The sequence below is a fragment of the Schizophyllum commune genome (genome assembly GCF_000143185.2).
Source record: "Schizophyllum commune H4-8 unplaced genomic scaffold SCHCOscaffold_2, whole genome shotgun sequence".
NCBI lineage: Eukaryota > Fungi > Basidiomycota > Agaricomycetes > Agaricales > Schizophyllaceae > Schizophyllum > Schizophyllum commune.
Genome location: NW_026089539.1, coordinates 288,883 through 315,788, shown reverse-complemented (window position 1 = coordinate 315,788; position 26,906 = coordinate 288,883). Strand labels below are relative to the sequence as shown.

Genomic DNA, 26,906 nt, shown 5'->3' with positions numbered 1-26,906 from the left:
ACTCAATACACTTTGTGCGCCTGGGTGCTTCCTCCGCATCGTCTGCATTAGCATCGTGGCCCTCATCCACGATGTTATCATGCGCGACGGGGGTATATAGCCGTATGCTATGCTCAGCATCATGAGTGTGTATGCCGGTTGTGAGCCATTCTATGTTTCCCTCTCTTCTCTTCGCCTTCCATCTCTCGCCCCCCTTCCATCCCGCTTTGTTCGGGCACTCCTCAACCTTCTTTGAACACAAGCACAATCAATTCTAAGCTTGTCGCCCCGCAATGCCTCTGATCAGCACCACAATTGACGCCTTCAGTCCTTTTATCGACTATCAGCCGCAGGGGATGTGGCGGAAGGGGGGCGCGGACGGCGATCCATACGCATCCAGGTGCGCTGCAGCGACCATTCTCATTCTCGAACACTCGCTCATCCGCGTTCTTTCAGGTATGAAGACAAGACCTTCATGCTCAGCATCGAGGCCCCCGGCGCGACTGCCACGTTCAACTTCACCGGTACAGAGGTACACGTCTACGGCGCATATAGGTGCAACTCAGGGCCGTACAGGTATGTGGTGCTCTATATCTGTCGGGAAAACGGGCTCAGCCCGCCTCCCAGTGTCACGATTGACGGGACGAAGTCTGAGCCCATGCGCACGAATGGCAGCGCACCATCAGACGTCGATTCCCAGCTCCTTAAAGTCGAGCTGTTCGCCGCGACCGATCTTGCACCGGGCGTGCATCAGGTCGTCTTGACCAACGAGTGGAGTAGAGTACCGGCGAACAAGTCGGGGTCGGCGTTCGATGTGGACTTCGTGCGTGGGCTGCAGATGCTCCCTTAGCTGTACGTGGTCACCGAGGGAACGCCATTAGCCATGATCAATTCTAAAAAATCGCGAAATTCCCAAAAGGGAAGGGCAGGTGCCGCGACGCACCTTCGGGCCCATGTCGTCTGCGCGAGGGCTCCTAAAATTCGGGAAAGCGCACGAGAATCGTCGACAAATCGTCTTACACGCTTGTACAAGAAAGTGAGGTCCCAGCGTGACTGCGCGCGTCGGAATTCAGCTCGAAGTGGTCGGGCGGACGCATGGCTCGCTCAAAATGGCAACAGCCATCTCCGAGCGCCGTCCTTGCCCTTCGCCCGCATGGTGGGGACGCCTGCCACCTCCAAAGGTCTCGTGGAGGTCAAGAGAACATAAGTACAGACCACTTTCTGACATCTAACCTTGGTAGAAGCGTAGGGACACGGATGAAGGTCACTGTAGATCCATACCGTGCTTTCGAGCAGTGTATTGTCCGAAAGGAGGCAAACAAAGGCTCCTGTCTGACTTCAAAGTATTGAAGTCGATATCTCATGAAGGGGACTGGGTACCGGAGCCTCGTAACATATGGCAGGGGCTATTCAAACCGCGTTACAGTAGCAAAGGCGGTCCGAGCGGAGATGCAAAGTCTTGAAGGGCTTCCACGCGCTCATCAGCACTGTAGCACCTCAATATGCACTAAAACTATATTCTCTTGACCTCCACGAGATCTTTGGAGGTGGCAGGCGTCCCCACCATGCAGGCGAAGGGCAAGGACGGCGCTCGGAGATGGCTGTTGCCATTTTGGGCGAGCCATGCGTCCGCCCGACCACTTCGAGCTGAATTCCGACGCGCGCAGTCACGCTGGGACCTCACTTTCTTGTACAAGCGTGTAAGACGATTTGTCGACGATTCTCGTGCGCTTTCCCGAATTTTAGGAGCCCTCGCGCAGACGACATGGGCCCGAAGGTGCGTCGCGGCACCTGCCCTTCCCTTTTGGGAATTTCGCGATTTTTTAGAATTGATCATGGCTATTGTCAGATCACGTTCACATCTTCCGTGGACTCCGACGATACTGCGACCATTCAGAGCGAGCAGGACGAGTTCTTCTCGTTCGCACCTGAGTCTGCGTGGGCACAGGTGCGAGGTAGTGACTATAACGGAGGTTCTGAACAGTGCGTAAACCCTTCCCACATTCCTCCTCCAGTATCAAACCTCACCCGCCCTCCAGCCTCACCGTCCAATCCGACACCTCCATATCCCTCTCCTTCGCTGGCGACCGCGTCGCACTCTATGGCACCTACGGCAGCGACTACGCGATTTATGGTGCACAATTGGACGACGGGCCCACATATATCATGAACGCCAGTCGCCCCATCGCACCCTTGTCGCAGCATCTGCTCTTTCAGGCGACTGGGTTAGAGAAGGGAGTGGCGCACAATCTTACGTTGAATAGCCTGTCGCAGGGCGGGGCGAAGTTTGCGGTGGATTATGCGGAGGTGGATGGGGCGAGCAATGCGATGGGGAAGGCGGCGAACACGTCGGGGACGGCAGGCGGTTCGGCGAGCGAGTCGGCGGCGACCGCTGGTTCGGAGACTCGGTAAGATCCATCGCGCCGTCCGCTGGTGCGGGACTGACGAAAGCCAGGCTAAGTCTAGGCTCGGTGGCGGGTATTGTAGCAGGCTCGATAGCGGGCGTCATGATCCTCCTCGTAGCAGTCCTGCTCCTCCGAAGGCGTTCTCGGAGACGAACAAACGGGCAGCCGGACATGCGGTCCACCACCCAGCCCGGAATCACTCCCTACTTCATCGCAACAGAAACTTGGAGGCACTCAGACTCGGAGGTGGCAAGGTCGACTTCGCCGTGGTTGAAGTCACAGCGGTCGATGCCGTCTAGCTCTCCTTCGTCGTCGAAGTTTGCAGTGCGTCAGGAGGTTTCTGCGGCGAGATATACTTTCCCTTTGCTTTTTCATCGCGATCCCTCTGACCCTCTTTCAGTACTCTCCTGCAACGAGTTCGTACGACTTGGGAAGGGGGCCTGCGCCCCGAATGCATGCCCCGGGTCCTGATACATCGCACTTGCCACCACCATCCTATGCGAGCTTGTGGGGGGGGGGGGGGGGTGATTGACCATGGGACTCCAGACTGTGGAGGGATATGTATATTCGTGTTTTCTTTGAACATCTATGGACTAGTCTTTAGAGGGCCAACGCTGCGCGTGGCATACGGTGAGTTAGGAATGTCCCGCGACTTACATAGTCATCAGTCAGGTTGTTGAAAGTCGATCGCGTATTTCCCCGTGCAGTGATCTTTGTCTGGCCGAAGCGAGGCAAGAAAAATCAGATTTTTGTTCCAACACAAGATGGGTGAAGTACTGAAGATATATAGGTCCTCCAAAAACGAATGAAGGGACTTGTGATGACTACATACCAGGGGGAAGGCTGGCGCGCCTTCCGCCATCATTGCTGATCGTGCCGCGGCTCTCACCTCCGCACCCGCACGTCCCCTCCGCGCATGGCACATGAAAAGAACCGCGTGCGTACTATGAGCTCGCGGCACGTGCGGCGCGAGAGGGAGATGGATGGGGGTTGGGGTGCCCGCTGAGGGGGGGGGAGAAGGCGAGGCGGTGCGCCCATAGCCGCATGTTGTGGAGGAGTCGCTCGCGACACATATAAATGTACAGATACGACGAGGCTGTGTGAGAGGACAAGGGGAAGGAGGCGAGAGAAGTTGACCTGAGTGGAGAGTACCCTGCCTTCGCGCGACGTGACATTGCAGCAAATATTGACGACGAGAACATGTTTATCTGAGACGGCGACATGCGATGCTGTGAGTCCGTTCCACTCGCATGTGCCCGACGACTGACCTTATCCATAGCCGTGTCAAGCAGCGCGCTGCTGCGCTTATCGACGCTCACACTGACGACGGCGCATTGCCCGTGAGAGCGCCGAGCACGACGTCAAGGCAAGCTTTTCAAACTTCCTCGCCGCGTGCAACAGCTGACACGGCGTCTCGAATGAATAGGAATGATGACGGTACGCACTCCTTTCCTCCATCACCATGCTCCCCTACGCCCTGCTACGACGCGACACCTGGCTCGTCGTCTGACACCGTCGCCGTTGCGCCGCGCATGCGCCCTACACGCAACTCACAAGCCTGGGAGACGGGGGGAAGCGTGCTCTGCACGACAGCGAGGATGGCAAGGTTGTGGGGCGAGGAATCGGGGCTATCGTTGGCGATGCCGAATGAGCCTGGGCACAGATATCACAGGTGAGATCGTCACCGTTCCTGCTACTCGTCGTATTGACCCCATGTTCAGTCAGTTTCGGTGATTTCTGAACCACCGAAGTCATGCGCTGACCCCTCCGACGACCTTACCAAGGTACCCAAACCTTTGCAAACCCGCTGCGAGGGGTTATCAAAGGCGAGTAGTGATGTTTTCGCTGTTGCTACGCCTTGAGAACCATGCTGACCCCCTTTGTAGCGATTCTCTCTCATCCCCGACGTCGGAATACGCGGTACGTCGTGCCACTAATACCTCTTGATCTGAACCAAAGGCACGCGTGCGGACCCCTTCGAGTGAAGGATGCGAAGGTGAAGGCCCCCTCCATCCTAACACACGCAGGAGGCCTTGGGCCAATTTCCGAGAGTTATTGCTGCGATACACGCCCTGCTGCAATAATGTAATGCTAACCTCATTTGCTCAGATATTTTCGTAGACTCCGAGCCGCCGGAGGCACGCGCGGTGTCCATAGGCGAGGTGAGCGAAAGTGCAGGGCCCCTTCACTGCACTCGAGCCGACTGCTACGGACGGCTACGGGGCTAAATCAGGTCAGTTTTGATGCTATACACGCATCCCCCACGTTTTCTCTTACAATGAATTGCTAACCCTTGGTTTGCAGGCATTTTTCGCGGACTCCCGACCGCCGGAGGCATGCGCGCGCTCCCTTGTCGAAGGACGCGGAAGGGGCATGTCATCCTCACCCTTCGTCATCATGAATTGGTGGGTCCCATGTTGTGAAGCACTCTTGAACGACACGCTGACCGTCCATTTTGACAGATTTTTGCCAACCCCGAGCCTCAGGAGGCGAGCGCCGGCTCTAACGGCGAAGTTTGCGGAGGAGTTAGGGCACCTCCAGCCTTGAACGAGCTCAAAGAAAGGTGTTGTGTGCTCGTGAGTTCATGATTTCGTGAGTAGTCTCGTTCAAGTTGTAAATGGCGTACTAACCTCGTTCATGGAGTCATGTGCTGGACCCAAACCGCCGGAGGCATGCGCGGGCGCCCTAGGTGAAGGATACGAGAGGGGTGGGGCATCCGTTACCCCCTCGTCATGTATCGGTGAGTCGACTCCTTCAATGAAATTGAGGACGACATGCTGACCCTTTACTCGTGGCAGTTTTCACTGACCCCGAACCGCCGGAGGCTAGCGCAGGCTCCCTCGGCGGATGACGCGGAAGGGATATGTTGCCCCTACCCCTCGCGCGGGGTCAGAAAAAGGGTGCCGCGCTCCCATGCGCGCATGGCTTGGTGAGTTGCGTCGCCCGAGCTCGTCAATGATGTGCTGAACCTCTGTTTAGGTGATTTTTGCGGACCCCCAACCGCCGGAGGCATGCACGCGCACCCGAGGTGAAGGATGCGAAAGGGGTGGGGTACCCCTTACCCCTCACGGTGCGCTTGGCCGAGCCCAGGAGAGCGGCGGAACAGCTCCCTTCGTCGAAGGGAGCTCTTTGCTCATCCCTTGACAAGGGTCACGGTGCGTCAACCAGCAAGGGTTTTGCATGTCCTTACAAGCAAAGGGGCAGGTCTACACGTATGAGTAGGATGCGATGCGGCGAGGTAAGTCATTTATGTGGTTCGTGATGTATCACTGACTGTCTATTCGTTGAGAACGACACGATACAACCCCTTCAGGCCGACGCCCACGCCTTCAAGATCCCCGAGACCGACGTCTTCGACGAGAGCTCCCCTCCCCCTTCTTCCTACCCACATTGTCGCGCTCAACGCCGACGAGTCAGCTCTCTATGACACCAATTGACGCCTCAAGATGCGATCCGCGCGACGTAGCAATCGGATGAAGTCGGGTGCAGAGCACACAAGAGGGAGAGGGACCCTATGAGAGGGGGGATGGATGGGCAAGGGGGGATCTGCGCTACCCCCTCCATTCTCGTTTCCACCACTATGATCGTCGAGGGGAATCGTGCAGAGCTCGAAAACCTTGCGGCGAGGCCGCTGCATTTTACCTCGACGCGTAGCGAGGGCGGGAGATGCGAGTGAGAAAGGCAAGAGATGCGAGTGAGAAGGGCCGACGGAGGCAAGGGGGAGCGCGAACGAGAGCCGCACGACAAAGGACAGGTGGGGGCTTCAAGGGATTGAAGGTACGAAGCTGTTTACTCACTCGTACCCGCTCGGGTCAATCAGTCAGATTTCGGCGAGAATGGGTTAAGGAGCGACAGTGAGGTGGGGGAAGGGTGCCCACCACGCGGCGGAGTCAATGCGCGACGTCTACGAAGGCGTGGGCTATGAGTAACGAAGCCTCGTCTTCGATGTCAAGGAGGAGGACTAGGTCTAGAGAGGGCCAGCGCTTCGCGTGGCGTACGGTGGGGTAGTCTAATCAGGGGGGTTCTTCCTGATATGTGCAAGTTGCCATCTGTCAGGCTCATATTGACATCTTTGCTCTGTATCCACATGTGATGGCTGCTCAACATGCAGTATGGACAGCTCATCCACAATACATGTCCAATTAAACTAGAACATATTGACTGAACAGTCAAAACATGTACTCAATAGTCCTACAGTCCTACAGTCCTACAGTTCTACAGCAACACACCGACACGCCGCGCTTCGCACAGCGTCGGTGTATTGCAAGGTCACTATTGATCCTGCAGAGCATCACAGCCAGCAAGAAGCCACCTCCACTAAGCAGGCATACACCATACACAGGTATCCTGACAAAGCTAGGGGTATGATCGGGCATTCGATCGGTATTCGAACTTAACCTGATCGGGTAATAGGTAGGCCCGATCTGGCTAACAGATATCCGATCATCTGTTCTACAGCGACACACCAACACGCCGCGGATATCAGGGGGGAGGGGACAAGGGGGGTGATCAGGAGCTGGGAAGGAGGAAGGGGAGACAGCGCGAAGGAGGGGGAGGGGCGAGAAGAATGAAGGGGAGGGGCGAGACAAAGGAAGGGGAGGGGCAGGACAAGGGAGGGTAAAGTGCGCACTCTGGTGCTTCGAAGACGGGAGGGGGGAGGGGGAGAGGGGCATGACCGCGCGAGGGAGCGGCGAGGAGGGGGCGGAGGGAAAGACAGCGCCTCCAAGGCAGGGAAGGGGGCGAGGACTTGAAGAGAAGGGAACCCAGAAGACGCAGAGCACGAGAAGGGGGTGAAGGGGGAGATGGGAAGCAAGGTGAAGGCAGCCCTCCTTCGCGATTATGCGGTGAGCCAGCTTTCCATCGCGATGGCGAGGTGGGCCAAGTCCCCTTCGTGGCAGCGAGGAGGCAGCGGTGGGGTTGCTTGCAGCGAGCTCAAGATGGCAAGCTGCTCATCAAGACTCGAGACTCGAAACTCATGAGTATAGATCATTCAAACACTCAGTAGTAAGACAGAAAGCCACCCATAGTCTACAGGATCAAGAAGCATACTAGGGAGCAGGGTGCGAGTCCATTGAGCCTGTCGAACGACGAGAAACCGAGCAAGGATGAGCTTAAGTCGTGGGCAACTCGTGAGCCATTGAGAAAGAGAGATAGCAAGACAGAGACTGAGTGAATTGTGAGCTCGTGGTTAGTGGAGCGTAGCAGACGACGTACTGAACACCCTGAACCCATTCCCGAAGGTGCGGTGTCGAGCACGACGGTCAGAAGCAAGACGCTCATCGCGTCGGCTGCGAGATCAGCAGTCAACCGGGAGCCGCGCGCCGATGAGCCGCCGCGTTCAAATCCGGCGCGAGACGTCAAAACGACTCTTGTTTCACGCGCCCACCACCGTCCCTCGGCCACCTACGACACCAACACCATAGATACGCATACCTACCACTCCTACGACCAATCGACGCCCATCCGTACCCAATACACCGAAAACACACCAAAATGCACCGACTTGCGTGTACCGTCCCCCGTGTCGAGATCAGATCAGATAAGCCGCCGAGGGCACGAAGACCTCGACGGGGGAGAAAGACAAGTGTACTACAAAAGGGAGGAAGGTACGAGCGGGAACTCACCATCACAGAAGTCCCAAAGACCTTCCCCCGCCCCGTTCTCATAGAATCCAGCGGCAGCCTACCGAGCCGGCGGAAATGAGATGCGCGAGTCGGAAGTGCCAACGCGCGTCTAATGCCTGAGAAGGAGTGTGACTGACCTGTAAGGAACGTGAGTCTACCCTTTTGTGCCTGTGATGAGAACCGGGCAAGTCCTGCGCTTCAACAGGGAAATCAGCTCAAGAGCGCACGAGTTCCCCGTTCAGCCCACGGCAGACAGCTTCGCGGTCTCGCCTTGCCGTGCGCGTTCAATTTGACGGCGAGTACTCCCCCATCATGCGAGCATCGTCTCTGCCATTCCCGAGCGCCGTAGGACAATGGGAAGTACGCTTGATTGACATACATCCAGATTTCGCCCCGACAGCATTCTTCCACCGCTCGACGTCACCACTCGAGCTTCAGATCAACGAAGCACGGAGCTTCGGCGACTGCCATAGCGGCGGAACTTTGATGCAGGGAAGCGGCCCTCAGCGCGGCATTGGAATTTGTGCTACCAATAAAAATCAGCGTACTTTGCGCCATGCTTGCAATGCGGGACCGGGCACGACGTTCACAGCGCGTCAACGAGCGGATCAGGTACTTCAGTCATGGCAGGGTTCCGCGAGGCGGAGTCGGACGGGCTTTCCGCGCTCGTTCTTGCGGGTGGCTGAAAGCCTGCCTTATGCGGCAAACTCACTTTCCACCATCACGGCGACTTTTGAAGTCTCTGCTCATCATCTCTAAGACCCGAGCGGGACACACGAAATGAGTGGGGACGACGTGGCGACCCTCCTCAAGAGTTCTGGCGCACTCCCTCGCTCTTTTCCTCTCGTAAATCGCGTTATTTGCACAGTGGCGCTCTTCCGACTTGGCTGGGCAGCTGGACCTTCACCTCGGTCTTGGAGGGCTCGAATTTACCCAGCCCCTGTTCGTTCGACCAAGTAGTCTGCCCCCTGTCATTCTTTTCCTCCCCGACATCCGATTCCTTGGTCCCTTGGTCTGCTACCTCCGCTCCTACCGCCTCGCCTTGCCTACAAACTTCCACCGGCGCGGAGTCCACTTCTCAACACCGATCATCCAGGGTCTGATCATTTGTAATGATCGAAACACGGCGACTTCTGAGCGCGGACTCCTGGATTTCGAAGAGAAGCGCGGAATATGCGCCGCTCTGTCTTAGCAGGAGGAGGGCGAGGTGGCAAGGAATAACCGGCTGACAATGGGGCGGAATTTGCTTAGGGCAGTAGTGGGGCATCAAGGGGAAGGCGCGGCGATGTTTGTAGAGTCCGTGCGCCCCTCGGATTCGTATAAAGAGCGGGGTGAGCTGGCTGCTTTCCTCACTTCCCCTCTCTCCTCTACCTCCCTCTCCTCTCTTCTACATCCATCTGCCCATCCTTCCCGTCCTTCCCTCGTACGCCTCGCTCCCTGTCCCTCTCCACACACCCTCGCTCCATGCCCTTCTTCTGAATCTCTTGACAACGCGCTGCATCTCGACTTCAGTAAGTCTGCTTTCATCACTTTTCGGTTCGCTATCAGTCCAAACTGCCTTCCTTTTACTGAATACTCGATTACAGGCCTTCTACCTTTCGTTTGACTCATCCTACGCTCTGCTAGGCGTCGCCGATAGCACAGGTAAGGTCGCATTACCCCTCTCATACAACACTGTGCTGATTTGAGTATTTCAGCCGTTTTATTCGGGTCCGTGGCGCTTCGTGGCAAGTCACAAGTCTTTCCAATCGCTATGCAATGCTTTTCTGATCCTTCCTACGACATGGGGCTATCGCTCTCGAGCGCCAGAATTGGTGCGCCTCGAAGCACTGTGAGTATATTCATTGCTCATTAGTACTTTCCTCTACTACCCATCTCCGATGACGCGAATGGATTATGCTGATCGTCATAGCTTTTCCTGCTTTCGCCCGCCGTCTACTGACCGCATCGCATAGCCTACTCTCCTCGTCTCATCGACTGACCAGATAATGCGCAGCCCATGAACTCGTCGCCGTCACTTCCCGTAAGTCAATTCAGTTCGTTACGAAACGTGTCACTGATCATCTTGCTTCCCACCACCATGCCCGCGACGCCGTCAGCACGCCTCACGACGCCGACGACAAAGCTCGCAACGTATGCCGACTTGTACAGGTGAGTTTTGGTGCCTTTACTATCCCTCGTTTCGCGCTTATCGAATTTTGCCTTTGTCAGAACGCCCGAGACTGTCGGTTAGGACACCGATCAGCACCTTGCCGATTGCTGCGCAGGCGCGGAAGTGCTGTCAGGCAAAGGATCTGATGACCCGAGGTGCGTTGACGCCGATATCTACGACAGACCGCTGTTTGCTGACCTGATCCCTTTGTAGATCTACGCCGTCACACCGATGTGCTCGATCCAGCAAGAGCGCAAGTCCGCGGCCGTCTCCTTGCCCCCGCATCACGCCAGCTCAAGCCCCCAATATGGCACCCTCTGTAGAGGACACGACGACGCCACGCGCCGTTATCACGACCTCGACATGCAAGTGCGATGGGGCGATGGGATACGACCCATCCCGTCAAATTCGCGCGACCCTCAAACTGCCGGAGGCCTGCGTGCGGATACTAGGGTGAGTATTGCGTCTCCACCTTATTATCTGATGGCCGTGCTGACTGTATACGTGGCCGCTGTCAGGTCCTCGAGCGGCGCTTGATCCCCAAGCCATGTCTTGGTCAGGTTCTCGGGGTCATCGAGGTGAGTACGAGGAAACGCTTACTTACCCTTTGTAGAGCGTCATCATGCGACGGATGAACCGCCAGAGGCCTGCGCGCGGCCCTTGGGCGATAGAGGCGAAGTTAATGTAAGTGCCGCTCTTGACTATTCGTGCCGCCCGATGACCGTGTTTTGACTTTGAAAGTCCGCCGTCAGGCTGTGGTGGACCCCCAAGACGTGGGGCATGCTGCAAAAATGTCGATACGCAGCGCGGCGCGGCTGAACGCAAACGACGGCGTCATGGTCCCCGAGGTGAGTAGAACCCGTCGACTTCAATCCCCCTCGCTCGACCACATCGTCGCACAGAAGGCGCCGACTGACTAGCTTTATAGCAACTTTACGCGACCCCCCAACCGCCGGAGGCATGCGCGGGGTCACCCAGTGAGTGTTGCGAAGGCTCATGTACGTATTGCTCTTTTGCTCTGAATATCTCGCTGACTTTCGCAGTTTCATCGGCGCGCGAGGCGGCAGGGTGGGCGATCTCGCGGCCGCGCGACGGACCGGGCATGCAAGATATCTTCGGACGAGAGGTCTTCGCCCGTCCGTCAACGCGTCGATGACAGAGGGCGAACCGCTGTCAGCGTGAAATCAGGCGACGCGAGAAATGAGCACAAGGACGACTTAGCGAGACATGCGGGGAAGTACAGAGCGTAGGTGGATAATCTCAGGACGCGATAGCAGACGTCGGCTCCGCGGCACGGCTGGAGTAGACGGGTAGATGCTGTCGGGCAGAGAAACGCCGCCAGCGCGAGGGAACGAAGGTGAGTGACATCCCCACCGATTTTGTGCGTCGACGCTGACCCTGTCGGTCAGAATTCATGTTCCCGCACCCTCTGCGTGCCCGCCGTCGCGCTGAACCTCCACGCGAGCCCACCCCCACGCATGCCGTCCCCACGATCCACGGCGGGGGAAACTATGCCGGTACGCGGCACGGTGAGTTTCTGACCCTAAACCCCATCCCGCGCATTCTAACGCAGAATTTTGATAGGCTAGGATGATGAAGTCAGATGTACCCAAGCCCTCACCCCTCCGCCCTCGTCGAGAAGGAGGAGAATGAAGGTACGTTTTGTTGATTACTCGCCCCCTTCATCACGATTGCTCATCCACTCGCAGCGCCTCGCCCATAGCATCCCTCAAGATATCGATAACGACGACCTTCAAGCGCGCTTACCTTGCGCTTCCAGCCGCCCATGCAGATCGGCAAATATGTGCTCCGTCAAGAGATTCAGAATTGACCTCTTCAGGCGCTCTCAAGCAGCATTGGTGAGTCATCCTCCTTAACGCTTCGCTCGACTGCTCACCTCTGCATTGTAGGTGTCGAAGTGGGCGAGGGGAGACGACCCCGAATGCGCTTCAACCTACGCTCCAACCTCAAGGACGACGTCTTGCATTCTGAAGCAAGGATACGAAGTTCCCGGTGAGTACTCACTCCGCGCTTTGTCGCCCTTCCCTTTCCTCCCCCTCCTTCCGTCACCTCCCGCTTGCGCATCTCTCCTGTATATAGCTGCCTGACTCTTATCCTACAGATGCCTGACTGTCTGAAGCGCCAGAGGACGACGAAGAAACACTTCGGATTCAGCAGGTGCGCATTCCGCCTGCCCTCGCGCTCACTCCCTCCCCCTTCCCCTCATTCCCTCCTCCTCGCGCTTATCCCCTCCCCTCGCGCTCATTCCCTCCCCCTCGCGCTCATTTCTATCCCCCTTGCATCACTCCATCCCCCCTCGCTTCACCACCTCCCCCGCCCTTCCCTTTGCCCACCACCCCTTCTCCCCCTCGTCCTCTCGTGTCCCAACCACATTCTCGCGCTGACAACGCAAATAGCACGACGACGCGACGCGGATTACCGCGCTTCGAGAGCGAGAACGCTTCCCGCGCTTCAAGAGCAAGGACGCGCTCAGACAGCAAAGGGGGAGGGAGCCAAAGGTGAGCACCCACCTTCCCTTCACCTGTGACCCCATACTCATCTGTCCCAGGATCATCTGCCTCGGAGCGCTTCAGCGAGGTCATCAAGAACGAGCTTGAAAGGGGAGGAGAGGGAGGGGAGAGGAAGGGGGAGAAGGGTCTTCACCCTTCGTCTCTCCCCCTTTCTTGCCGCCTTTTTCCCCTCCTCCTCCCCCGCGAGCTGGGGAGGGGAGGGGGGAGGGGCATGATTCACTCGCCGTAGTACGAGTCATGTAGTAGGTAGAATTGCAATTCAATTGATTTCAACTACTGCGATGTGCGCGACAAGAAGGGGGAGGGAAGGGGCGAGTTGAGAGGAAGTGAGCGAGTCGAAGGGCAAAGACAAGGATAGCGTGGGGAGGGGCTTTGAGTGCAATCTCATCGCTCTCAAGGTTAGTTTGCTCATTTTCCCCGTCTAAGACACTCACCTCGTACCCTTCGGTATCCCAGGTGTCAATCCCGTCTTGGTGACACTGCCAAACGTTTGCGATATGCGCTCGGACGCGCCGGCGCGTTCTCAAAGGTGAGTGCATGTATGTGATGAGGAGTTGGGGGTTTTCCCATCGCCTCCTCCCCAGCTTCTCGAGCGTGCGGGTGTCCCGCGTCTGCGCTCTTCTATCGCATGTCAACTCGTGCAAGGTGCGCGCGTGATGCGGAAGGGTCGGTTTCTAAGCGCTTGGCAAGTTTGTTTACGCAAGAGCTAACACTCCTGCGCTCCTGCGCTAATTCCGGCTGCCACAAGGTGAGAATCTGCGCCCTTTTGTGAAATACGATGTCCTGACATCCTTATAGTACTAGTCCTGTGCGGAGGGCGCGCCTGCCATGATGCGTGCTTCGAGGTGGGCTTGAAGCTCATCAGGAGTTGAGCTTTCCCAGAATCGGCACTCCTGGTCGGAGCTCTGCTCGCACGACGCTGAAAATCGAGGGTGAGTCAGTGAGCCGACGAGCGCTTTGGGTTAGGCAGACGTTTGAAGGGGCCCTTTGTGCTAGAAGTAGGAGGTAGCGAGGCGTTGAGATCGAGTACGCGGTCCCCTTTTACCTTCTCATGTTTTTGCTGTCTATCTCTATCTTGAAGGCTGATGTAGGTTGCAGGTTTCTCGCCGTCGCTCCCCTCGCCTCCTGGTAGCGTGTGCTCGTAGCTGGCAACAGGGATGGAGGTGGTGTGGTGGTCGGGTGGTCGGCGCGACGCGAGCAGGGTCGAGGACTCGGAGATGGTCAAGACCCTCACCCTCGCATGTTGATACGACAAACGAGACGAGGGGGCATCTCGTGTCCCCAAGTCCATGTCAGGGGCTGGGAGGGAGCGCGAAAGGGTGAGGGCGGGGGCATGAGTGACTTGCACACGAGGGTGATTTTATTCCCTCGCGTATATTTGTTGCGCCGTCGGATTGGGGGGGGGGGGAGTCGTATGTTGTAGACAGATGATGTGTAGTAGAATACCCTGAATACATCCCCTTGTCTCTCAGAAATTAGAATTGGCCCCCGTCGCGCGTGGAGGAAAAGGATTCGACGGGGTTGGGTGCAGCATCCCCAATCTCGTCGGGGTCGAGCTCAGGAAGTACGGGTGGAAAGAGTCCGTACTATGAAGGACTTGTGCAGTCGCTCGCCTACCCTTTCCTTCCTTCCTCTTCGCTTACTTTGCCCTTCCCCTTCGCGAGACCCCTTCCCCACACCTCCCTTCGTGCCCCTCCTTTTTCTCTCTTCTCCCACTCACCCCTCGTTGACTCACACTCACAAGCCCCCTCCCCCGCCTACTTGTCGTGCCCTCGTTCTCATCCTCCTCCCCCACCGCGCTCCCTTCCCCCTCCCCCGTTCGTGCCTTCGCCGTCTCGCGCCAGCTCACGACTATGTAGTCCCGCTCGAGCTCACAACTCCGTAGTCAAATATAAACCAATGTATTCACTATCTATGGGTACACGATTGCTACGCTACGGATACACCACCGCTATGCTACGGGTACACGACTCCCACACTACAGCTACATGACTGCTGCCGTACAGCTACCTCCTCCTCCTCCTCCGCTCCCCTCTCCTCCTCCTCCGCTCCCCTCTCCTCCTCCGCGCTCCCCCCCCCCCTCCCCCTCCTCTGTCGCACGCTACCAAGCGCCGGCGCACGAACGCAGGCACCCCCGTTTCGCCGCACGAGCACAGGCACTCCTGCTTCGACAACACCCTCGCTCTTGATGCTGTTCAGGGGGCCAAGAAGGAGGCGAGAAGAGGGAGGGTGTGTGCTGCGTGGGGGAAGGGGGGCGTGCACCTGAGAAGTCGACCAACGTACTGAAGAAATTGAGAATGACACCGAATTCAGAGTGGCACTCTTTGGAGGCGCGACGGCGTCACCCTCGATGCCGATCTTGAGGTCGAGTGTCTTCAGCGGTCGTGGGACAAACTTCGGATAGACGTCCTTGACGGGGAGATGTGTCTTCGGATCGAGCTCGCCATAAGCGATGCCCTTGGCGATGTCCGGGGTGATATGCCTGTAAATGAGCTCAGCAAATACCTCAAGAGTTTGTTCATCCCACTTACGGCCCAACATATGAGTCTGCCTCCTCCGTCCAGTCGTCTCCGACATCCGTCAGGTGCACCAGCTCCTCACGGGCTGGGTCATAGACGCGCTGGTGCAGGAAGCACTGCTCCGCCAGCTTGAACTGGGATACGTATCCCATCGGGATCCTCTTCTTCCCCTCCCTTGTGACCGCCTTCACGCACTGCTCCACCGTCTTATGCTTCCGCACGCAGCCCACCGGTTATGCTGGGCAGGTAGTCGCACCCGCTCAGGATCGCCATGGTGCGGAGCTGTGCGTCCGTCTAGCGCACGAGGGAGACGACGTCGCACGCAGTGACGAAGGCGAAGTCAGCGCGAGAGATGGCGATGACGGTGCAGTGGGCGTGGTCGAGCTTGAAGAGGACGTTCTTGCAGCCAAGAACGAGGAGGTCGGAGTCTTCGGTGATGATGGCGTGGACGGCGCCGGTGCGCTCGAGGAAGGCCATTTGCGCGTCGGCCTCGTATGGCGCGACGCCGTACTTGACGTTCTCGACGCGAAGCGCCTAGGAGGGGATTAGCTAGTGTTTCTGGGTACCATTATGCGCCACGCACCTTGATGACCTGGTATGCCATCTCGGGGGTGACGTCTACGCACATGAGGTAGTGGTCCCTCGCCTGCGAGTGCTTGCCCTGCGCTGCGAGCATGTTTGCGCACGCCATGCTCTCCTCGCGCTTCTGCCTTTGCTCGTTCTCCATCCCCTTCTTCGCAGGAAGTGGCCCCCCGTCAAAGACAACGTACGGCTCGACACCGTTGTGCCTCAGCATCCGCACTCGGTGCATGAAGTAGTCGATGTATGTGCGCGGTGTTAGTGACGAGCAGACAAAGCGTGTCAGCTACGCACATGTGTGTCTTCTTCTCCGTCGCGAGCTCAACCGAGCAGTTGTAAATGCCCCGGTGCAGCCATACGTATCCGTAGACCGCGATCGTCTGTCCCGCAAAGTCGGATAGCTTCCTCGTCGTCTAAATCGACTTGGGCACGAGGAGAAAGCCGGTGATCCCCATCGAGGCCGCCGCGATGAGAGTGTAAGGAGCGTCCCCTGGTCGACCAGGTGGCAGGGGAAAAGGGAGCGGATACTCGCGATGGGGTGGCGCGTGACCGCGTAGAGTATGCATTATTCGCTCCCGCGTGTTGTCGCCGCCTCCATGACCGCCTCGCCAGCGCAGGGTAGCCTTCGACTTGTCGCCTCGCTCGCTTGACGTGCCCTACGCCCTGTCGTGCATCTGCCCGCGTCTGCCAAAGCTTGTCGTCCCATAGATTGCCGGACACGATCCCGTGTCGTCATCGCGTCACGGCCGATCGCTGTCTTTCAGCGCTGATCGGGCCGCACTACCGAGCGACGTTACACGCGTCGTTGCGTGGCGGTTCAGACCCAGGCGCACAAGGTCATCGTCGGTCGCACCATCGGTCGCGCTTGAGGTGGAATGGGGAGGTCGAGAAGTCAATTGGCGGCATGCGCGCAGGTGGGCGGGAGACGCGTGGCGTAGGACAATGACGATGACGTGGGACGGACAGGTCGGCCGAATCGGATCAAAGTCCGGCTCACCCGAAAGTCGTTCTGAAAACCCGGCGGGAAACGCATCCCAACAAACGGTGAGATAGTACCTTAGAGTTACTACCCCACCAACCTCGACTTTGACGAGAAAGCCCTCGATTTCGAGGAGAAGGGTCCCCGCCCTCGTCGTAAATACCCTTCGACTACAAGGCATGTATGTAGACTACGAATGCGATTAATTTTAACCCCTCTCCACCTTCGCGCGAGAGGATTAAAGTTTGGGATGAGTTGGGTGGCGCGGTTGCTACAAATGTCAAAATGCGCCCTCTCCCTCGCATTTTGCTGAAATGGGGCTTACTACCCCTACCTCCACCCCTCCCACTTCTTCCCTTCGCTCTCCTTGCCTGTACCCTCCTCTAGCCATCCCCTTGCTTCAAACCGTCCCATAAACTCGTACCTTCTCTCCCTTCTGCTCCCTTTCTCTATCCCCTTCCCCCCTCCTTCCTGCTCCTGCCCCCATCCCCCCCTTCATCTCCTCAATCACCTTCCCCTCCCAAGTCAATCTCTCTCTTCCCTCGAGTTCTCATTCCCTACTCGTTCTTTTTTCTCCCTCTCCCTTGTTCCCTTCTCCTCTGCTCCCCGCTCACGTCCCTCGTCTTGTCTTCGCGCGCACGACCTCGTCTCGTTAAGGAGCAAACAACATTATATTGGTCTATCTACTACAAGCAAGGTACTTGTACAACCGACACGCGCTAGTCCCTCCTTCCCCCCTCTTCCTGCTTGTGCTCCCACTCCCTCCGACACCCTTCCGTTACCCCCTGTTGCCTCCCACCTCCTGCGTGCACTCCCTTGCGCATTCCTCGGCGACGGCGCTGCCGCGCGCGTCCGGCTGTGTGGCAGGTCAGCATCAGCGCGGTGCTTACCTCCCCCAGCTCCTTCTCCTGGCGTTGTCGAGGGCCGCACGCATGTCTCGTCAACGTCCGACTCATTCTCGAAGCTTTTGCGCTAGAACGACGCCCGCGCATCGTGCCACTCCCGCCCGCCTCCCGCATCTTGCGCTGCGCTGCGTCTCGGTGAGGGTGCGACTCAAGACCTCCTCACGAACTTGGAATCAATAGTGGCCATGCTACGCGCGCGGTTGCTTTGGTACTCGCGGATGAGGCTGCCGTCTCCGTCCCCGTCGTCATCGTCGCTCGGGCTCCAGGGTGGCGGGCTAGGTGATGAGTGGCTTCGAGGTAAGTCATACACGAACCGTCAGAAGGTTGGGCACGAGTGCTGTGCAGAGATCCTTGCACGGTGCCCCTCTGCCTGTTTACGTCGTTCCGCATCGTCCTTGGCGTGTTCATCAACCAGCAGAGCGCAGTAGAGGGTGCTAGAGCAAATTATCGACCAGATGTGACACGTTACAAGAAGGGGGGACGTGAGGGCCGCAGAGAAGAGGTGTAAGTCGAACAAGTGCCCAATCAAGCTGGATCCCTATTCGGAAGGTTTTGAGCTGCTCGCCAAGCACACGGCGCCGTCGCATCCCCAGCGCTCGCCCCTTCCCTCCAGCTACACCAGAATACAGGTATACGGCACTGTGGAGGTGTCGTGCCGCTGTCTGCGCTAGGGGTGTGGTATGGGCGAGTACTGTCCAACTTGGCAGTATGAGTCGGCTATCTGTAGCGGGGCAGCGAACAAGCCCATAATGACGCGTGACTGGACCCATGTCCATACGTTATTGATAACACAAAACAGGCGTCGATGAATCGACCCCGTTCACGCTGCACCACAAGGGTCACACTTCTGAACGACTGCTTGTGTCTGAGCGACAGAACACACGGAGGGCAATGGCGCACAATTCCCTATACTCAAAGTCTGCGTCGACGTTGCGCACGAGCGGGGCTCGATCGAGCCCGGATGGATCCGAAGCGCACGGGATCTCGGCGGATATTTGTCGGAACAATGACTAGCTCGTAATCACAATATCGTAAAGCGTTCGAACGTCGATGCCTGCGCAACTCAAGGGCACGACGATGCGAAGGAGGGCGCAGTCGACCGCGCCGAGGAAGGAAAGCCCAAAGAGAATTGCCGCTTACACGCTACGGAGAAGGTGCGTACACTGAGAGTATCTTTGAGTGCAAGCCGACGGCGGCGGGGTCACGGCTTGGCAGGTGTGCCTGAGCAACGTAATCATGATTGGTTGCAGCGTTTAGTCTTGTACCTAAAAAGTCGCGGGAATCTGGGGATAAAGGATGAGTTACTCATATACATTCCTAACTCACCAACTTAAAAAGGGCGATGTAAATTAATTGATCACCGGAATAAATAAGCGTCAACACACGTGCCCCTTGTCTTCCACTGTCACCACGACTTCGCCTAAAGGTCAGTATCGTCGGCTTCTGAGCGTACCTGCCAAAATATGAAGCAGTGGCTAACGTATTGCATGTCTTTCAGGTATCACGGCATGATTGTTGCAAAAACGCCACTATGTTCGAGATGCGGACACGCAGTGGCCTCATGTTCCTACGCCGACCCTCCGAGTCTCGAAACTCTCCGCTCTGCATATGTACCTTCAGCGCCAGACACAGCCGTGCTCATGCACGACTTTACCTCTATCAACCTCTCCATCGCGTCCATCGACAAGGAGATTGCCATCATCATGGAACGCGCAGCCGATCTTCGCCGCGTCCGCACCAAGCTTGTCGAAGACAGGCGAACAAAGCGGAGTCTGCTCTCCCCTCTGCGACGGCTCCCCACCGAGATCCTTGAGCTCATCGTCCGCGCATCGCTGCCGGATAAGTGGCTCACTCACGGCAGTGGCCGTGCTGTATTTCCGCTTGCTCAGACCTGTCACCGTCTTCGCGCCATCACACTCGCCATGTCCGACCTGTGGTGCAACATCAGCTTTTTCTGGAGACTTCACTCTGAGGGCGCTCCCGCGAAATTCACTTCTTACGCGGATTGCCTGCTGGCGCGCGCACGCGAGCGACCTATCGACCTGACGATACCCGAAGGCTTCCACATCCAATTTTGGGACACGCTCATCGACCAGTGGGTGGTTTCCCACTTAGCCCGCTTCCGATGCATCGAATGGTGCCCTTCGTCCGGCTTCAAGATAGCCCTCGATGCTCCGTTGCTGGAGAGTCTTCGCATCATGGGCAATGAAGACTTCTATGACTCACATTTCGGCGGTCGCTTCTCTGCGCGCAGGTTCAGCTTCGACGCGCCTAAGTTACGGAGGTTTGCCTTGCGCTGGTGTGGCCCCATATTTCGCGTTGCGATCTGCTGGAGCAGACTGCAGGACCTGGAGATCGCGACAATCTCTCTCGACGAGCCCGACATGCGCATCCTCGAGTCCTGCGCCAGCCTCAAGACCCTAGGATTGAATCTTTCCTCGAAATATGCGAGCCAGAAGATGGAGACAGCGGCGCCACAGCTTCGTTTCGACAACTTGCGCAGTCTTACTGTTGTGGATTACGGGCATGCCGTGTGCAAATATATCCGTGCTCCTGGTCTGGTCAGCCTTGCCCTCAAGACTGGCGACCATGTGAAGGCGAGGCCGGATATACATGCATCCCATGTTCTCGACATGCTGCGAGGCTCGTCACCCCCGGTGCTTGAGATCCTAGTCATCAACGCATGTGGCCGTCATATCGACCGAACTAATACGATCCCCGATTATGCCTCATATTTTTTCATCCTCGCCTGCAACCCCGCGCTGACACGCCTCGAGCTTGTGTACAGCCATGGCGACCAAGCTTGCGACTTAGAACCGGTTCTGCAAGGACTTATACTGCAACCGAATGCGACAGCACTGTTGCCGAATCTGGATCATCTCGTGCTGACATTGGGGGGATTCACTGCTTTCACCAACCATGATGCTGTGTTGCTTAGCCAGATCGTCCAGTCGCGGTGGGAGGCTGCTTGCGTAGGAGGCGTGAGACCAATCGCGCGGTTGACATTGCACTCGAGTGTATATCAGTGCGAACGTGGCGTCTGCCGCTGTGCTACGAAGGGGGAATGGCAGAAGCAGCTTGAGGCGTGGGGGACGGTCGTGGATCGGACTCCGTGCGGCAACTAGCCCTTGTAGCTCCGAAGGGACAGATGATTCGCCGTCCAGACACTCAATCAGAATATCACTGGCAATACGCGGACCACACCTATATGCATATTGCTATATATACTTTACGTAGACGCTACGATTTCTGCCTCTAGCATAAGCTTCAGAAGCCCCCAAAAGAGTAAGCCAAAAGTTACCATAGAGCCCAACGCCATACCGAGTTTGGTAGCAATTCCCTCGAGAAATCCGCTCACACATTTCCATACCGGCAATAAACCGCATTTGCACCGATATATACCGACGCATGCTGCACGCGAATCCCATTGTTCTCTATGGGCAGTCGGCCAATATATTCCGGTGCAAATACGGTCTCATGTCAACGTTTAGTCAGACTAAGCAGAAGTATAAGAGGTGACGGACAGGACGAGCTTCCGAACAGGGACCTAAATTTCTGTGCACGTCGCGCGCCTGTGATGTCTGCAGCAAAGTTCGTCACTTTTTCGAGACTGAAGATGCCCTCTTCGAGTCCGTATAACATTGCAGTTTGATTTGACGAGACTGTCAAGTATCGATATGACAACCCAGTGAGCCTATCCACTTCGGGTTATTCCACTCTAACTTCTGCTTTCCACTACCCCACCCTCCACTTCCGCATCGCCCCCTCCACCAGCCGCCCCATCTCCTTCCGCGCCTCCTGCTTCGCACGCGTCGAGATCCCCTGCAATCGATCCAAATCTCCCGGCGAGTTTGTCAGCGGATCGAGCTCTAGGACATGCCCATCGATTGTAGGAATGCGCACGCCGAGAGTCGAGGTACGAAGCGCGAGCGTAGAGTGCGCGCGACGCGGGGTGAGAGGCGTAGCAACGGGTCGTAAGGTAGACGGCGGTGCAGGGTTGGAGGCGGACCGGGGCGTCATGGCGAAGGCAGAAGGAGAGTCGCGAGCTTTGGCGAAAATGGAGGAGAGCGCGAGACTGGCGCCGGTAGCGGACGAGGTCGAGGCGGAAGGCTGGGAGTCGAGTTTGTGAACGATGATGCGGCCTTTGACGGGGACTCGGCGGGCGGGACTGGTAGCAGCGCTGACGTTCAATCGATTCGGAGAGTCGTTTTGGATGCGAGAGGGTGAGCCAGCGAGGAGGCGGGTTGGAGAGCCACCCAGAGTACGATTCGGAGAGCCTGAGATCGTTTGATATGAGGATCCACTTGCAAGGGTGTGACTTCCAGGATACTTGGGCGTCTTCGAGAGCGTGAGCGCAGGGCTGAACGTAGCGATGGTGGGCGGTCGGACGCGAGAGGGTGTCGTGACTTGTACGCGAGGCGTGGCATCATGAACCCGAGATGGCGACTGCATGCGAGAAGGCTGAATACGCGAGGGCGTCTGACGCGTCGGGGTCTGTATGAGGCGTTTCTTAGATGGCGACGGCGAGATAAAGCGGTCCGTATGGGTTTTCAGCTATGTTCAGAGGCAAGAGGAGGTCAGAATCAGATCAAGTCATTCACGCCATATCCGCAGCGCGCATACATCCCACTCACCGGCGTTCCTTCCCTCATCACAGCCATCGCCTTCTGCGGCGAGCGCTTCGCAGCGCGTAGAGCGTCCAAATCGTCCTCCACGCGCTTGCGCTTCTTGTTGAGCTCCTCCTTCTGCATCTGCGCCTGCGCGACGAGGCCCGCGACCCTTCCGCTGCAGTTGCTGGCGATGCCGCCCAGACCTCCAGCACCCACTCTTCCACTCTGGCCCGCGATCGCCGCCTTCACGTCCCCGTCGTACTTCGTCATGAACTCGCGCATCGTCATTGAGCGTACGGTGCGCGGGAGCGCGGTGATGAGCGTCTCCTGGCGCTGCTTGAAGGCCTCGATCTGGAAGTCAAGTTGTCGGCGGTGTTCGAGGATCCGGGCGTCGGCTGGGTGAAGGTGTGAGTATGCAAGATATGGTTGGAATTGTATATGGTGAATATATGTTCGTGAAGCACTGAACGAAGAAAACCTAACTTTCGCGAGCGAAAAGGTCCGCAACTGCTTTCTTCATCGCGCGGTCATCGTGAGCCGGCGCGGCGGTCTTGTTGGGCGAACGGGGAGCGAGAGCCGGCCTGGCTTGGGTTTCGACGGGCATGATGGACGTCGGGAGCAGGAGCGGGTCGCGAGAAGCTGGTTAACTTTGGTGCAGAAGTATGTCTGACAGGTGTCCAAACAGAAGTTCAACCTGAACATACATCGAATGGGGATAGCGCCGGTTACTACCTCCAGCAAGAGAAATCAAACAAGATGTAATCACTCATCTGTAGCGGCGAGCATAACGCAGCTGGTGGCGCCAGGCAGATCGCGGAGAGAGAATGGCTGGACGCCAGTGACATTAGCGAGACGAAGAACACGAGATGAAGTCTGCTGGCGGTCGCATCACAGGTTGATTCAATATATCTACTCGCCGTCCTCGTCGTCTGCCCTTGCCCCCCTCCTCACCTCCTCCCGCCACACCTCAGCGAACTCTGCGATATCCCGTCCGCTGCTCAGACTGATCGCCTCCATCGGGACCATGTTGTGCTGGTGCGCCGGTGCGTTCGAGCGCGCGAACGGATGCGTTGGAGAGTCGACGTATTTGAATTGGGGGATCGGTGGCGGAGAGGACGGGTTGCCCGTAGACATGGCGTTGGTGTGCACGCGATGTAGCGCGTCGAGCTCCTCGTAAGAGAACATGAGTGAGTCGGTGCGCGGGGAGTAGGGGTTGAAGTCGATGATGTGGGCTTTGGAGAGGTCGCGGGTGAGGAGGATGTCGAAGATGTCTTGGGGTGGGGGTGAGTGAGTGGTAAGGAGTGCAATGAAGAGGGGTAGACGTACAATCCTCAACTTCCCATTGTGGGTTGGACTGGATTTTGTCGGTCCAGAAGCGCGTGATGGCGTCGACGATGTCGCGCTGGACTTCGGCGGTGGCCATGTAGGGGTAGTGATTCGTGTCGCGTTGGGATATGCCTGGTGGGTAATTTAGCTGGAGTACATACTTCAGTGAGGAGCAAATCTCGCACCTATCAAGCGTCCAGCGCGCACAAAGCAGCGCATCTCCCGGCTGCGATCTACAGCGTACCACTTCCTCAGGACCAGCTCCAGCTCGTAGGGCTCGTTCGGCCCCGGCGTCTGCCCGTCGAAGACAAGATCACGGTTGAGGTCGTGGGATATGAAGTCGGAGGATTTGAGCAGGAGGTACACGTCTGCTGGGGACGTGCATTTGAGGGGGGACGAGGAGGGGAGCATCCAAGCTGCGTCCTGCGGGGCGATCAGTTGCTACGCTTGGAGTGGGGGAATTGAGATGCTACGCACCCGAGGGGAAGAAAAGTTGAGCTTAGGGAAGACGGAGCCCTCGTAGCGCTTGATCGCGCTGCGTATTTGGGCGTCTAGCTCCGGGAAGGCATACGTTCGCCGGGGCTCGTCCGAGTCATAATCGTCGTCTGCGTCCTCCTTTTCATCGTCTGAGAGTGAACTGCTTGCAGCGCTATCTAGGACGGCGAATAAGAGGAGATTTGGCAGGTATGATTAAGACGCACATGTCCTCGCTGCCTTCGGGTAGGAATATGCTATCCTCGTTCATGTAGTCCGCAAAGTCCTCCGGCAGAGGTTTTATGATCGTCGACTTGATGCTGACGCTGGAGAACCTCGGGTACCAGGAAGAGAACTGAAAGTTGAGGATATAGGCTGGCGTCTGCCGGGGAAACATGGTGTCCGCCATGTCGAAGGTGATCGCAAGAAACAAGCAGTCAATCGAGGAGAACAATACCTGCCAAACAAGGACAACCGGATTTCTCTTTGTTCTCGTCTATCATGCTCTACAATGAGGTGCGCCACTAACGTATGTTGCTGCAACCAAAGCATACTGAACGACATATCGACCCGCATAGCACCGCGTCCGCCACATCTCGAGCATCCAGATCAGACACCTCACGCCCTTTCCCGTGCGCGATACTGCCCTCGCATCTGCGCTCACACACTCCGCGGAGCAGCCCCAGCACACCGCGGACGACCTCGAGCTCACCGCGTCGCGCATACGCCAGCGCCGCATCTCGCAGACCTCCGCCGCGTCCCTCTCCCGGAGCCCCAAGTCGGATGACGGCGAGCACCCCGCGCCCGGCCGCGGCAGGCGGCGCACGGGCTCGCGGGTGAGCTTTCAGAGTAATAGCTCGTTGCCGAAGAATGTGCAGGTGCATACACGACCACGTACGGGGTCGATATCGTCTGCGGTTAGCTTGTTGGAGGCTGGACGCGGCGCGCACTCGAATACACCCTTTCTGCCGGATCACTCGCAGGCGGTGCTGGCGAAGATCATTGGTTCGAGGCTCACGGAGACCTTTATTGCGCTCAGCATACCGGAGCAACCGTCGGAACCCTCTCGACCTGCTTCCCCCAATCGCCGACCCAACGGACATAACAAGTCGTCCAGTGTCGCGCATCTCGAGCCCCCGCGGCGCAATACCCTCCGCGAATCACCCCTCTCCCCCAAGGCGCAGACCCACAATCGGTCTGCTTCGACGCTCAGCTCCGCTGCACGGTCGAAGGCCTTCCCGAAGAAGTCACCCAACCTACAGACTAGCTTTCCACCCTCACCTCCGTCACCATCCTCAAGCCCACCACCTCCGATACCCAGCGCCACGATACCCTGCTATATCTCTCCCCCACATCGACCATCGACAAACCCGGCGTTTGCGGTAGATCCCAAGTATGAGTTCGCGCCATGGGCGGATACGAGCAGTGCGCGGTGTCGCATCGAAGTGTTCTTCCGGCCTCCGGTGGATGCGAAGGGGAAGGGGCGTGCGAGTGAGCAGCCGGAGTGGAAGGTGCTGCAGGCCTACGATATCTCGCTGGATGACTTGGTACCCGTACCAGAGGAGAGTCAGGTCAGTGAATGAGTTATGTGCGAAGGGCCTTCGTTGAATTGGTGGCGACAGGTCAGGACGCTGGCACACCTTCCGCCAAATACGCTGGTGCTTAAGCTCGACCCACCGGGGAAGCTATACTATCTTCCAGGCCCTGTGCCAGTGCAGGACGTCCATAACGCCACTACCTCCCTCTCCGCACCCCTCTCTCCCGACCCCGGCTACGCCTCCGATCCCGAAGGCCAAACGACCCTGCAACTCGACACGCCACCGCCCACCCCCAAACAACCTGGCTCGCAAACCCCGCGCATCGTCTCCCGCCGACGGCACCACCACCCTGATCGCCAGAAATCTTGCGCGGAGGACGATGACGGGGTGGTGACGGGCACCTGGCACGACCTCTTCAAGCTGGTGACGCTGCAGTCGGGGATACATGATCATGAGGAGATGCTGGATGAGATCCGCGGGAGTATCGCGGGGATGTTGAACGACGGGCTGCCGGAGATGAAGAGGGAGATTTCGGAGAGGGAGTGTAGGGTGGATGAGTTGAGGGTGCAGTGTGCGGATGTGAGGAAGGATTGTAATGATTGTGAGTGGATGTCTTTGATTGATAGGTATGTATCCTGATGCACCCAACAGTACGACAAGAGATCGACGCTCGACGAGAAGAGCTCCGACAGCGGCGGCAGTTGCTCTCGGAAGCCTACGAGCAGGACCTCAACCTTGTCGACGGCGCCCGCGACGCCGCCGAGGCCGAAGTCGCCACCGAACGCACCCTCCTCACCGACCTCCGCGCGCAGATCCCGCCCCTCCAGACCACCCACCTCCTCACCCTCTCATCCATCTTCCCCATCGAGCTCGTCTCCCCGCCCGACCTACTCTACACCATCGTCGACGTGCCCTTGCCTATACCGACGCTGCCCGGTGCGGCCTCGCCGCCGTTGACGCTGCCGCACTATCGGAAGCCGGCGGAGGCGACGCACCAGGATGTGAGCGAGGAGGGGGTGGCGGCGGCGCTGGGGTATGCGGCGCAGGTTGTGAGGTTGATTGCGGAATATTTGGGGCAGGGGTTGATGTATCCGGTGACTTGTGTGGGGAGTAGGAGTCTGATTAGGGATGGGATTAGTGCTATGGTAGGACCGAGGATGTGAGTGCGGCGGCTTGGTTTTGTGAGAAGGCTGATGAGAAGCGATGCAGGTTCCCGCTGTTCTCGAGAGGGGTCGACACGTACCGCTTTGAGTACGGGGTGTTCTTGTTGAACAAGGACATCGAG

At 57.7% G+C, this 26,906-nt stretch overlaps 12 protein-coding genes across 12 annotated transcripts; 7 read left to right on the top strand and 5 right to left on the bottom strand.

Annotated features, from left to right (window-relative positions):
* The first annotated feature begins 133 nt into the window (after positions 1–133).
* SCHCODRAFT_02609274 (uncharacterized protein) lies at positions 134–894 on the top strand. The gene is made up of 3 exons (XM_003037614.3): positions 134–379; positions 436–555; positions 607–894. The coding sequence occupies exons 1-3, from the start codon at positions 273–275 to the stop codon at positions 827–829; spliced, it is 450 nt and encodes a 149-aa protein (XP_003037660.1). The 5' UTR covers positions 134–272; the 3' UTR covers positions 830–894.
* Positions 895–1,744: 850 nt separating this feature from the next.
* On the top strand, positions 1,745–2,683 carry SCHCODRAFT_01167550 (uncharacterized protein; the record flags this gene model as incomplete). Its single annotated transcript, XM_003037615.2, has 4 exons — positions 1,745–1,756; positions 1,829–1,962; positions 2,019–2,387; positions 2,446–2,683. 4 exons carry the CDS (start codon positions 1,745–1,747, stop codon positions 2,681–2,683), a joined length of 753 nt encoding a protein of 250 aa, XP_003037661.1.
* Positions 2,684–3,370: 687 nt separating this feature from the next.
* Positions 3,371–4,546, top strand: SCHCODRAFT_02609265 (uncharacterized protein). Its single transcript, XM_050344367.1, has 6 exons — positions 3,371–3,615; positions 3,664–3,750; positions 3,811–4,056; positions 4,106–4,210; positions 4,271–4,304; positions 4,494–4,546. The coding sequence occupies exons 1-4, from the start codon at positions 3,611–3,613 to the stop codon at positions 4,116–4,118; spliced, it is 351 nt and encodes a 116-aa protein (XP_050201974.1). The 5' UTR covers positions 3,371–3,610; the 3' UTR covers positions 4,119–4,210; positions 4,271–4,304; positions 4,494–4,546.
* Positions 4,278–5,703, top strand: SCHCODRAFT_02720240 (uncharacterized protein; the record flags this gene model as incomplete). The annotated part of the gene is made up of 7 exons (XM_050347083.1): positions 4,278–4,308; positions 4,494–4,531; positions 4,689–4,793; positions 4,847–4,954; positions 5,028–5,124; positions 5,214–5,313; positions 5,364–5,703. Coding segments are annotated over 7 exons (483 nt in total), but the record flags the coding sequence as incomplete, so codon positions are not given.
* Positions 5,704–5,805: 102 nt separating this feature from the next.
* Positions 5,806–6,147, bottom strand: SCHCODRAFT_02490318 (uncharacterized protein; the record flags this gene model as incomplete). The annotated part of the gene is made up of 1 exon (XM_050342925.1): positions 5,806–6,147. A coding segment is annotated over one exon (342 nt), but the record flags the coding sequence as incomplete, so codon positions are not given.
* A 3,941-nt stretch (positions 6,148–10,088) lies between these two features.
* SCHCODRAFT_02696109 (uncharacterized protein) lies at positions 10,089–13,348 on the top strand (the record flags this gene model as incomplete). The annotated part of the gene is made up of 14 exons (XM_050346892.1): positions 10,089–10,159; positions 10,220–10,232; positions 10,374–10,613; positions 10,679–10,742; positions 10,774–10,844; positions 10,913–11,008; positions 11,089–11,137; positions 11,489–11,517; positions 11,570–11,689; positions 11,750–11,815; positions 11,870–12,019; positions 12,071–12,173; positions 13,118–13,220; positions 13,276–13,348. 14 exons carry the CDS (start codon positions 10,089–10,091, stop codon positions 13,346–13,348), a joined length of 1,248 nt encoding a protein of 415 aa, XP_050201971.1.
* Positions 13,349–14,166: 818 nt separating this feature from the next.
* On the bottom strand, positions 14,167–16,021 carry SCHCODRAFT_02662412 (PIN domain-like protein; the record flags this gene model as incomplete). Its single annotated transcript, XM_003038952.1, has 6 exons — positions 14,167–14,277; positions 14,427–14,561; positions 14,975–15,173; positions 15,223–15,344; positions 15,514–15,744; positions 15,794–16,021. 6 exons carry the CDS (start codon positions 16,019–16,021, stop codon positions 14,167–14,169), a joined length of 1,026 nt encoding a protein of 341 aa, XP_003038998.1.
* Positions 16,022–18,041: 2,020 nt separating this feature from the next.
* On the bottom strand, positions 18,042–18,338 carry SCHCODRAFT_02140843 (uncharacterized protein). The gene has a single exon (XM_050341914.1). It carries the CDS (start codon positions 18,258–18,260, stop codon positions 18,108–18,110), a length of 153 nt encoding a protein of 50 aa, XP_050201970.1. The 5' UTR covers positions 18,261–18,338; the 3' UTR covers positions 18,042–18,107.
* A 744-nt stretch (positions 18,339–19,082) lies between these two features.
* Positions 19,083–21,086, top strand: SCHCODRAFT_02527297 (uncharacterized protein). The gene is made up of 2 exons (XM_003037617.3): positions 19,083–19,099; positions 19,172–21,086. The coding sequence occupies exon 2, from the start codon at positions 19,182–19,184 to the stop codon at positions 20,796–20,798; it is 1,617 nt and encodes a 538-aa protein (XP_003037663.2). The 5' UTR covers positions 19,083–19,099; positions 19,172–19,181; the 3' UTR covers positions 20,799–21,086.
* A 207-nt stretch (positions 21,087–21,293) lies between these two features.
* On the bottom strand, positions 21,294–22,920 carry SCHCODRAFT_02609256 (uncharacterized protein). Its single transcript, XM_003038953.3, has 3 exons — positions 22,767–22,920; positions 22,308–22,678; positions 21,294–22,227 (listed from the first exon to the last, which is right to left on the bottom strand). The coding sequence occupies exons 1-3, from the start codon at positions 22,885–22,887 to the stop codon at positions 21,409–21,411; spliced, it is 1,311 nt and encodes a 436-aa protein (XP_003038999.1). The 5' UTR covers positions 22,888–22,920; the 3' UTR covers positions 21,294–21,408.
* A 272-nt stretch (positions 22,921–23,192) lies between these two features.
* On the bottom strand, positions 23,193–24,492 carry SCHCODRAFT_02487426 (D123-domain-containing protein; the record flags this gene model as incomplete). The annotated part of the gene is made up of 5 exons (XM_003038954.1): positions 23,193–23,554; positions 23,610–23,741; positions 23,795–24,032; positions 24,087–24,235; positions 24,270–24,492. The coding sequence occupies 5 exons, from the start codon at positions 24,490–24,492 to the stop codon at positions 23,193–23,195; spliced, it is 1,104 nt and encodes a 367-aa protein (XP_003039000.1).
* A 74-nt stretch (positions 24,493–24,566) lies between these two features.
* On the top strand, positions 24,567–26,906 carry SCHCODRAFT_02527284 (uncharacterized protein). The gene is made up of 4 exons (XM_003037618.2): positions 24,567–24,599; positions 24,662–25,654; positions 25,706–26,222; positions 26,273–26,906. The coding sequence occupies exons 1-4, from the start codon at positions 24,585–24,587 to the stop codon at positions 26,782–26,784; spliced, it is 2,037 nt and encodes a 678-aa protein (XP_003037664.2). The 5' UTR covers positions 24,567–24,584; the 3' UTR covers positions 26,785–26,906.

Excerpts from the sequence above, each read along its gene's own strand:
- SCHCODRAFT_02609274 (XM_003037614.3), top strand. The coding sequence starts at position 273 with ATGCCTCTGATCAGCACCACAATTGACGCCTTCAGTCCTTTTATCGAC. Across the intron at positions 380-435 it reads GGCGATCCATACGCATCCAG|GTATGAAGACAAGACCTTCA; the intron begins GTGCGCTGCAGC and ends GCGTTCTTTCAG. Across the intron at positions 556-606 it reads TGCAACTCAGGGCCGTACAG|TGTCACGATTGACGGGACGA; the intron begins GTATGTGGTGCT and ends CCCGCCTCCCAG.
- SCHCODRAFT_02527297 (XM_003037617.3), top strand. The coding sequence starts at position 19,182 with ATGATTGTTGCAAAAACGCCACTATGTTCGAGATGCGGACACGCAGTG.
- SCHCODRAFT_02527284 (XM_003037618.2), top strand. Across the intron at positions 25,655-25,705 it reads CCGTACCAGAGGAGAGTCAG|GTCAGGACGCTGGCACACCT; the intron begins GTCAGTGAATGA and ends TGGTGGCGACAG. Across the intron at positions 26,223-26,272 it reads GAGGAAGGATTGTAATGATT|TACGACAAGAGATCGACGCT; the intron begins GTGAGTGGATGT and ends TGCACCCAACAG.
- SCHCODRAFT_02609256 (XM_003038953.3), bottom strand. The coding sequence starts at position 22,887 with ATGCCCGTCGAAACCCAAGCCAGGCCGGCTCTCGCTCCCCGTTCGCCC. Across the intron at positions 22,679-22,766 it reads GGACCTTTTCGCTCGCGAAA|CCGACGCCCGGATCCTCGAA; the intron begins GTTAGGTTTTCT and ends ACCTTCACCCAG. Across the intron at positions 22,228-22,307 it reads TGATGAGGGAAGGAACGCCG|CTGAAAACCCATACGGACCG; the intron begins GTGAGTGGGATG and ends CTCTGAACATAG.
- SCHCODRAFT_02609265 (XM_050344367.1), top strand. Across the intron at positions 3,751-3,810 it reads GCGCCGAGCACGACGTCAAG|GAATGATGACGGTACGCACT; the intron begins GCAAGCTTTTCA and ends TCGAATGAATAG.
- SCHCODRAFT_02140843 (XM_050341914.1), bottom strand. The coding sequence starts at position 18,260 with ATGCGACGGCGCCGTGTGCTTGGCGAGCAGCTCAAAACCTTCCGAATA.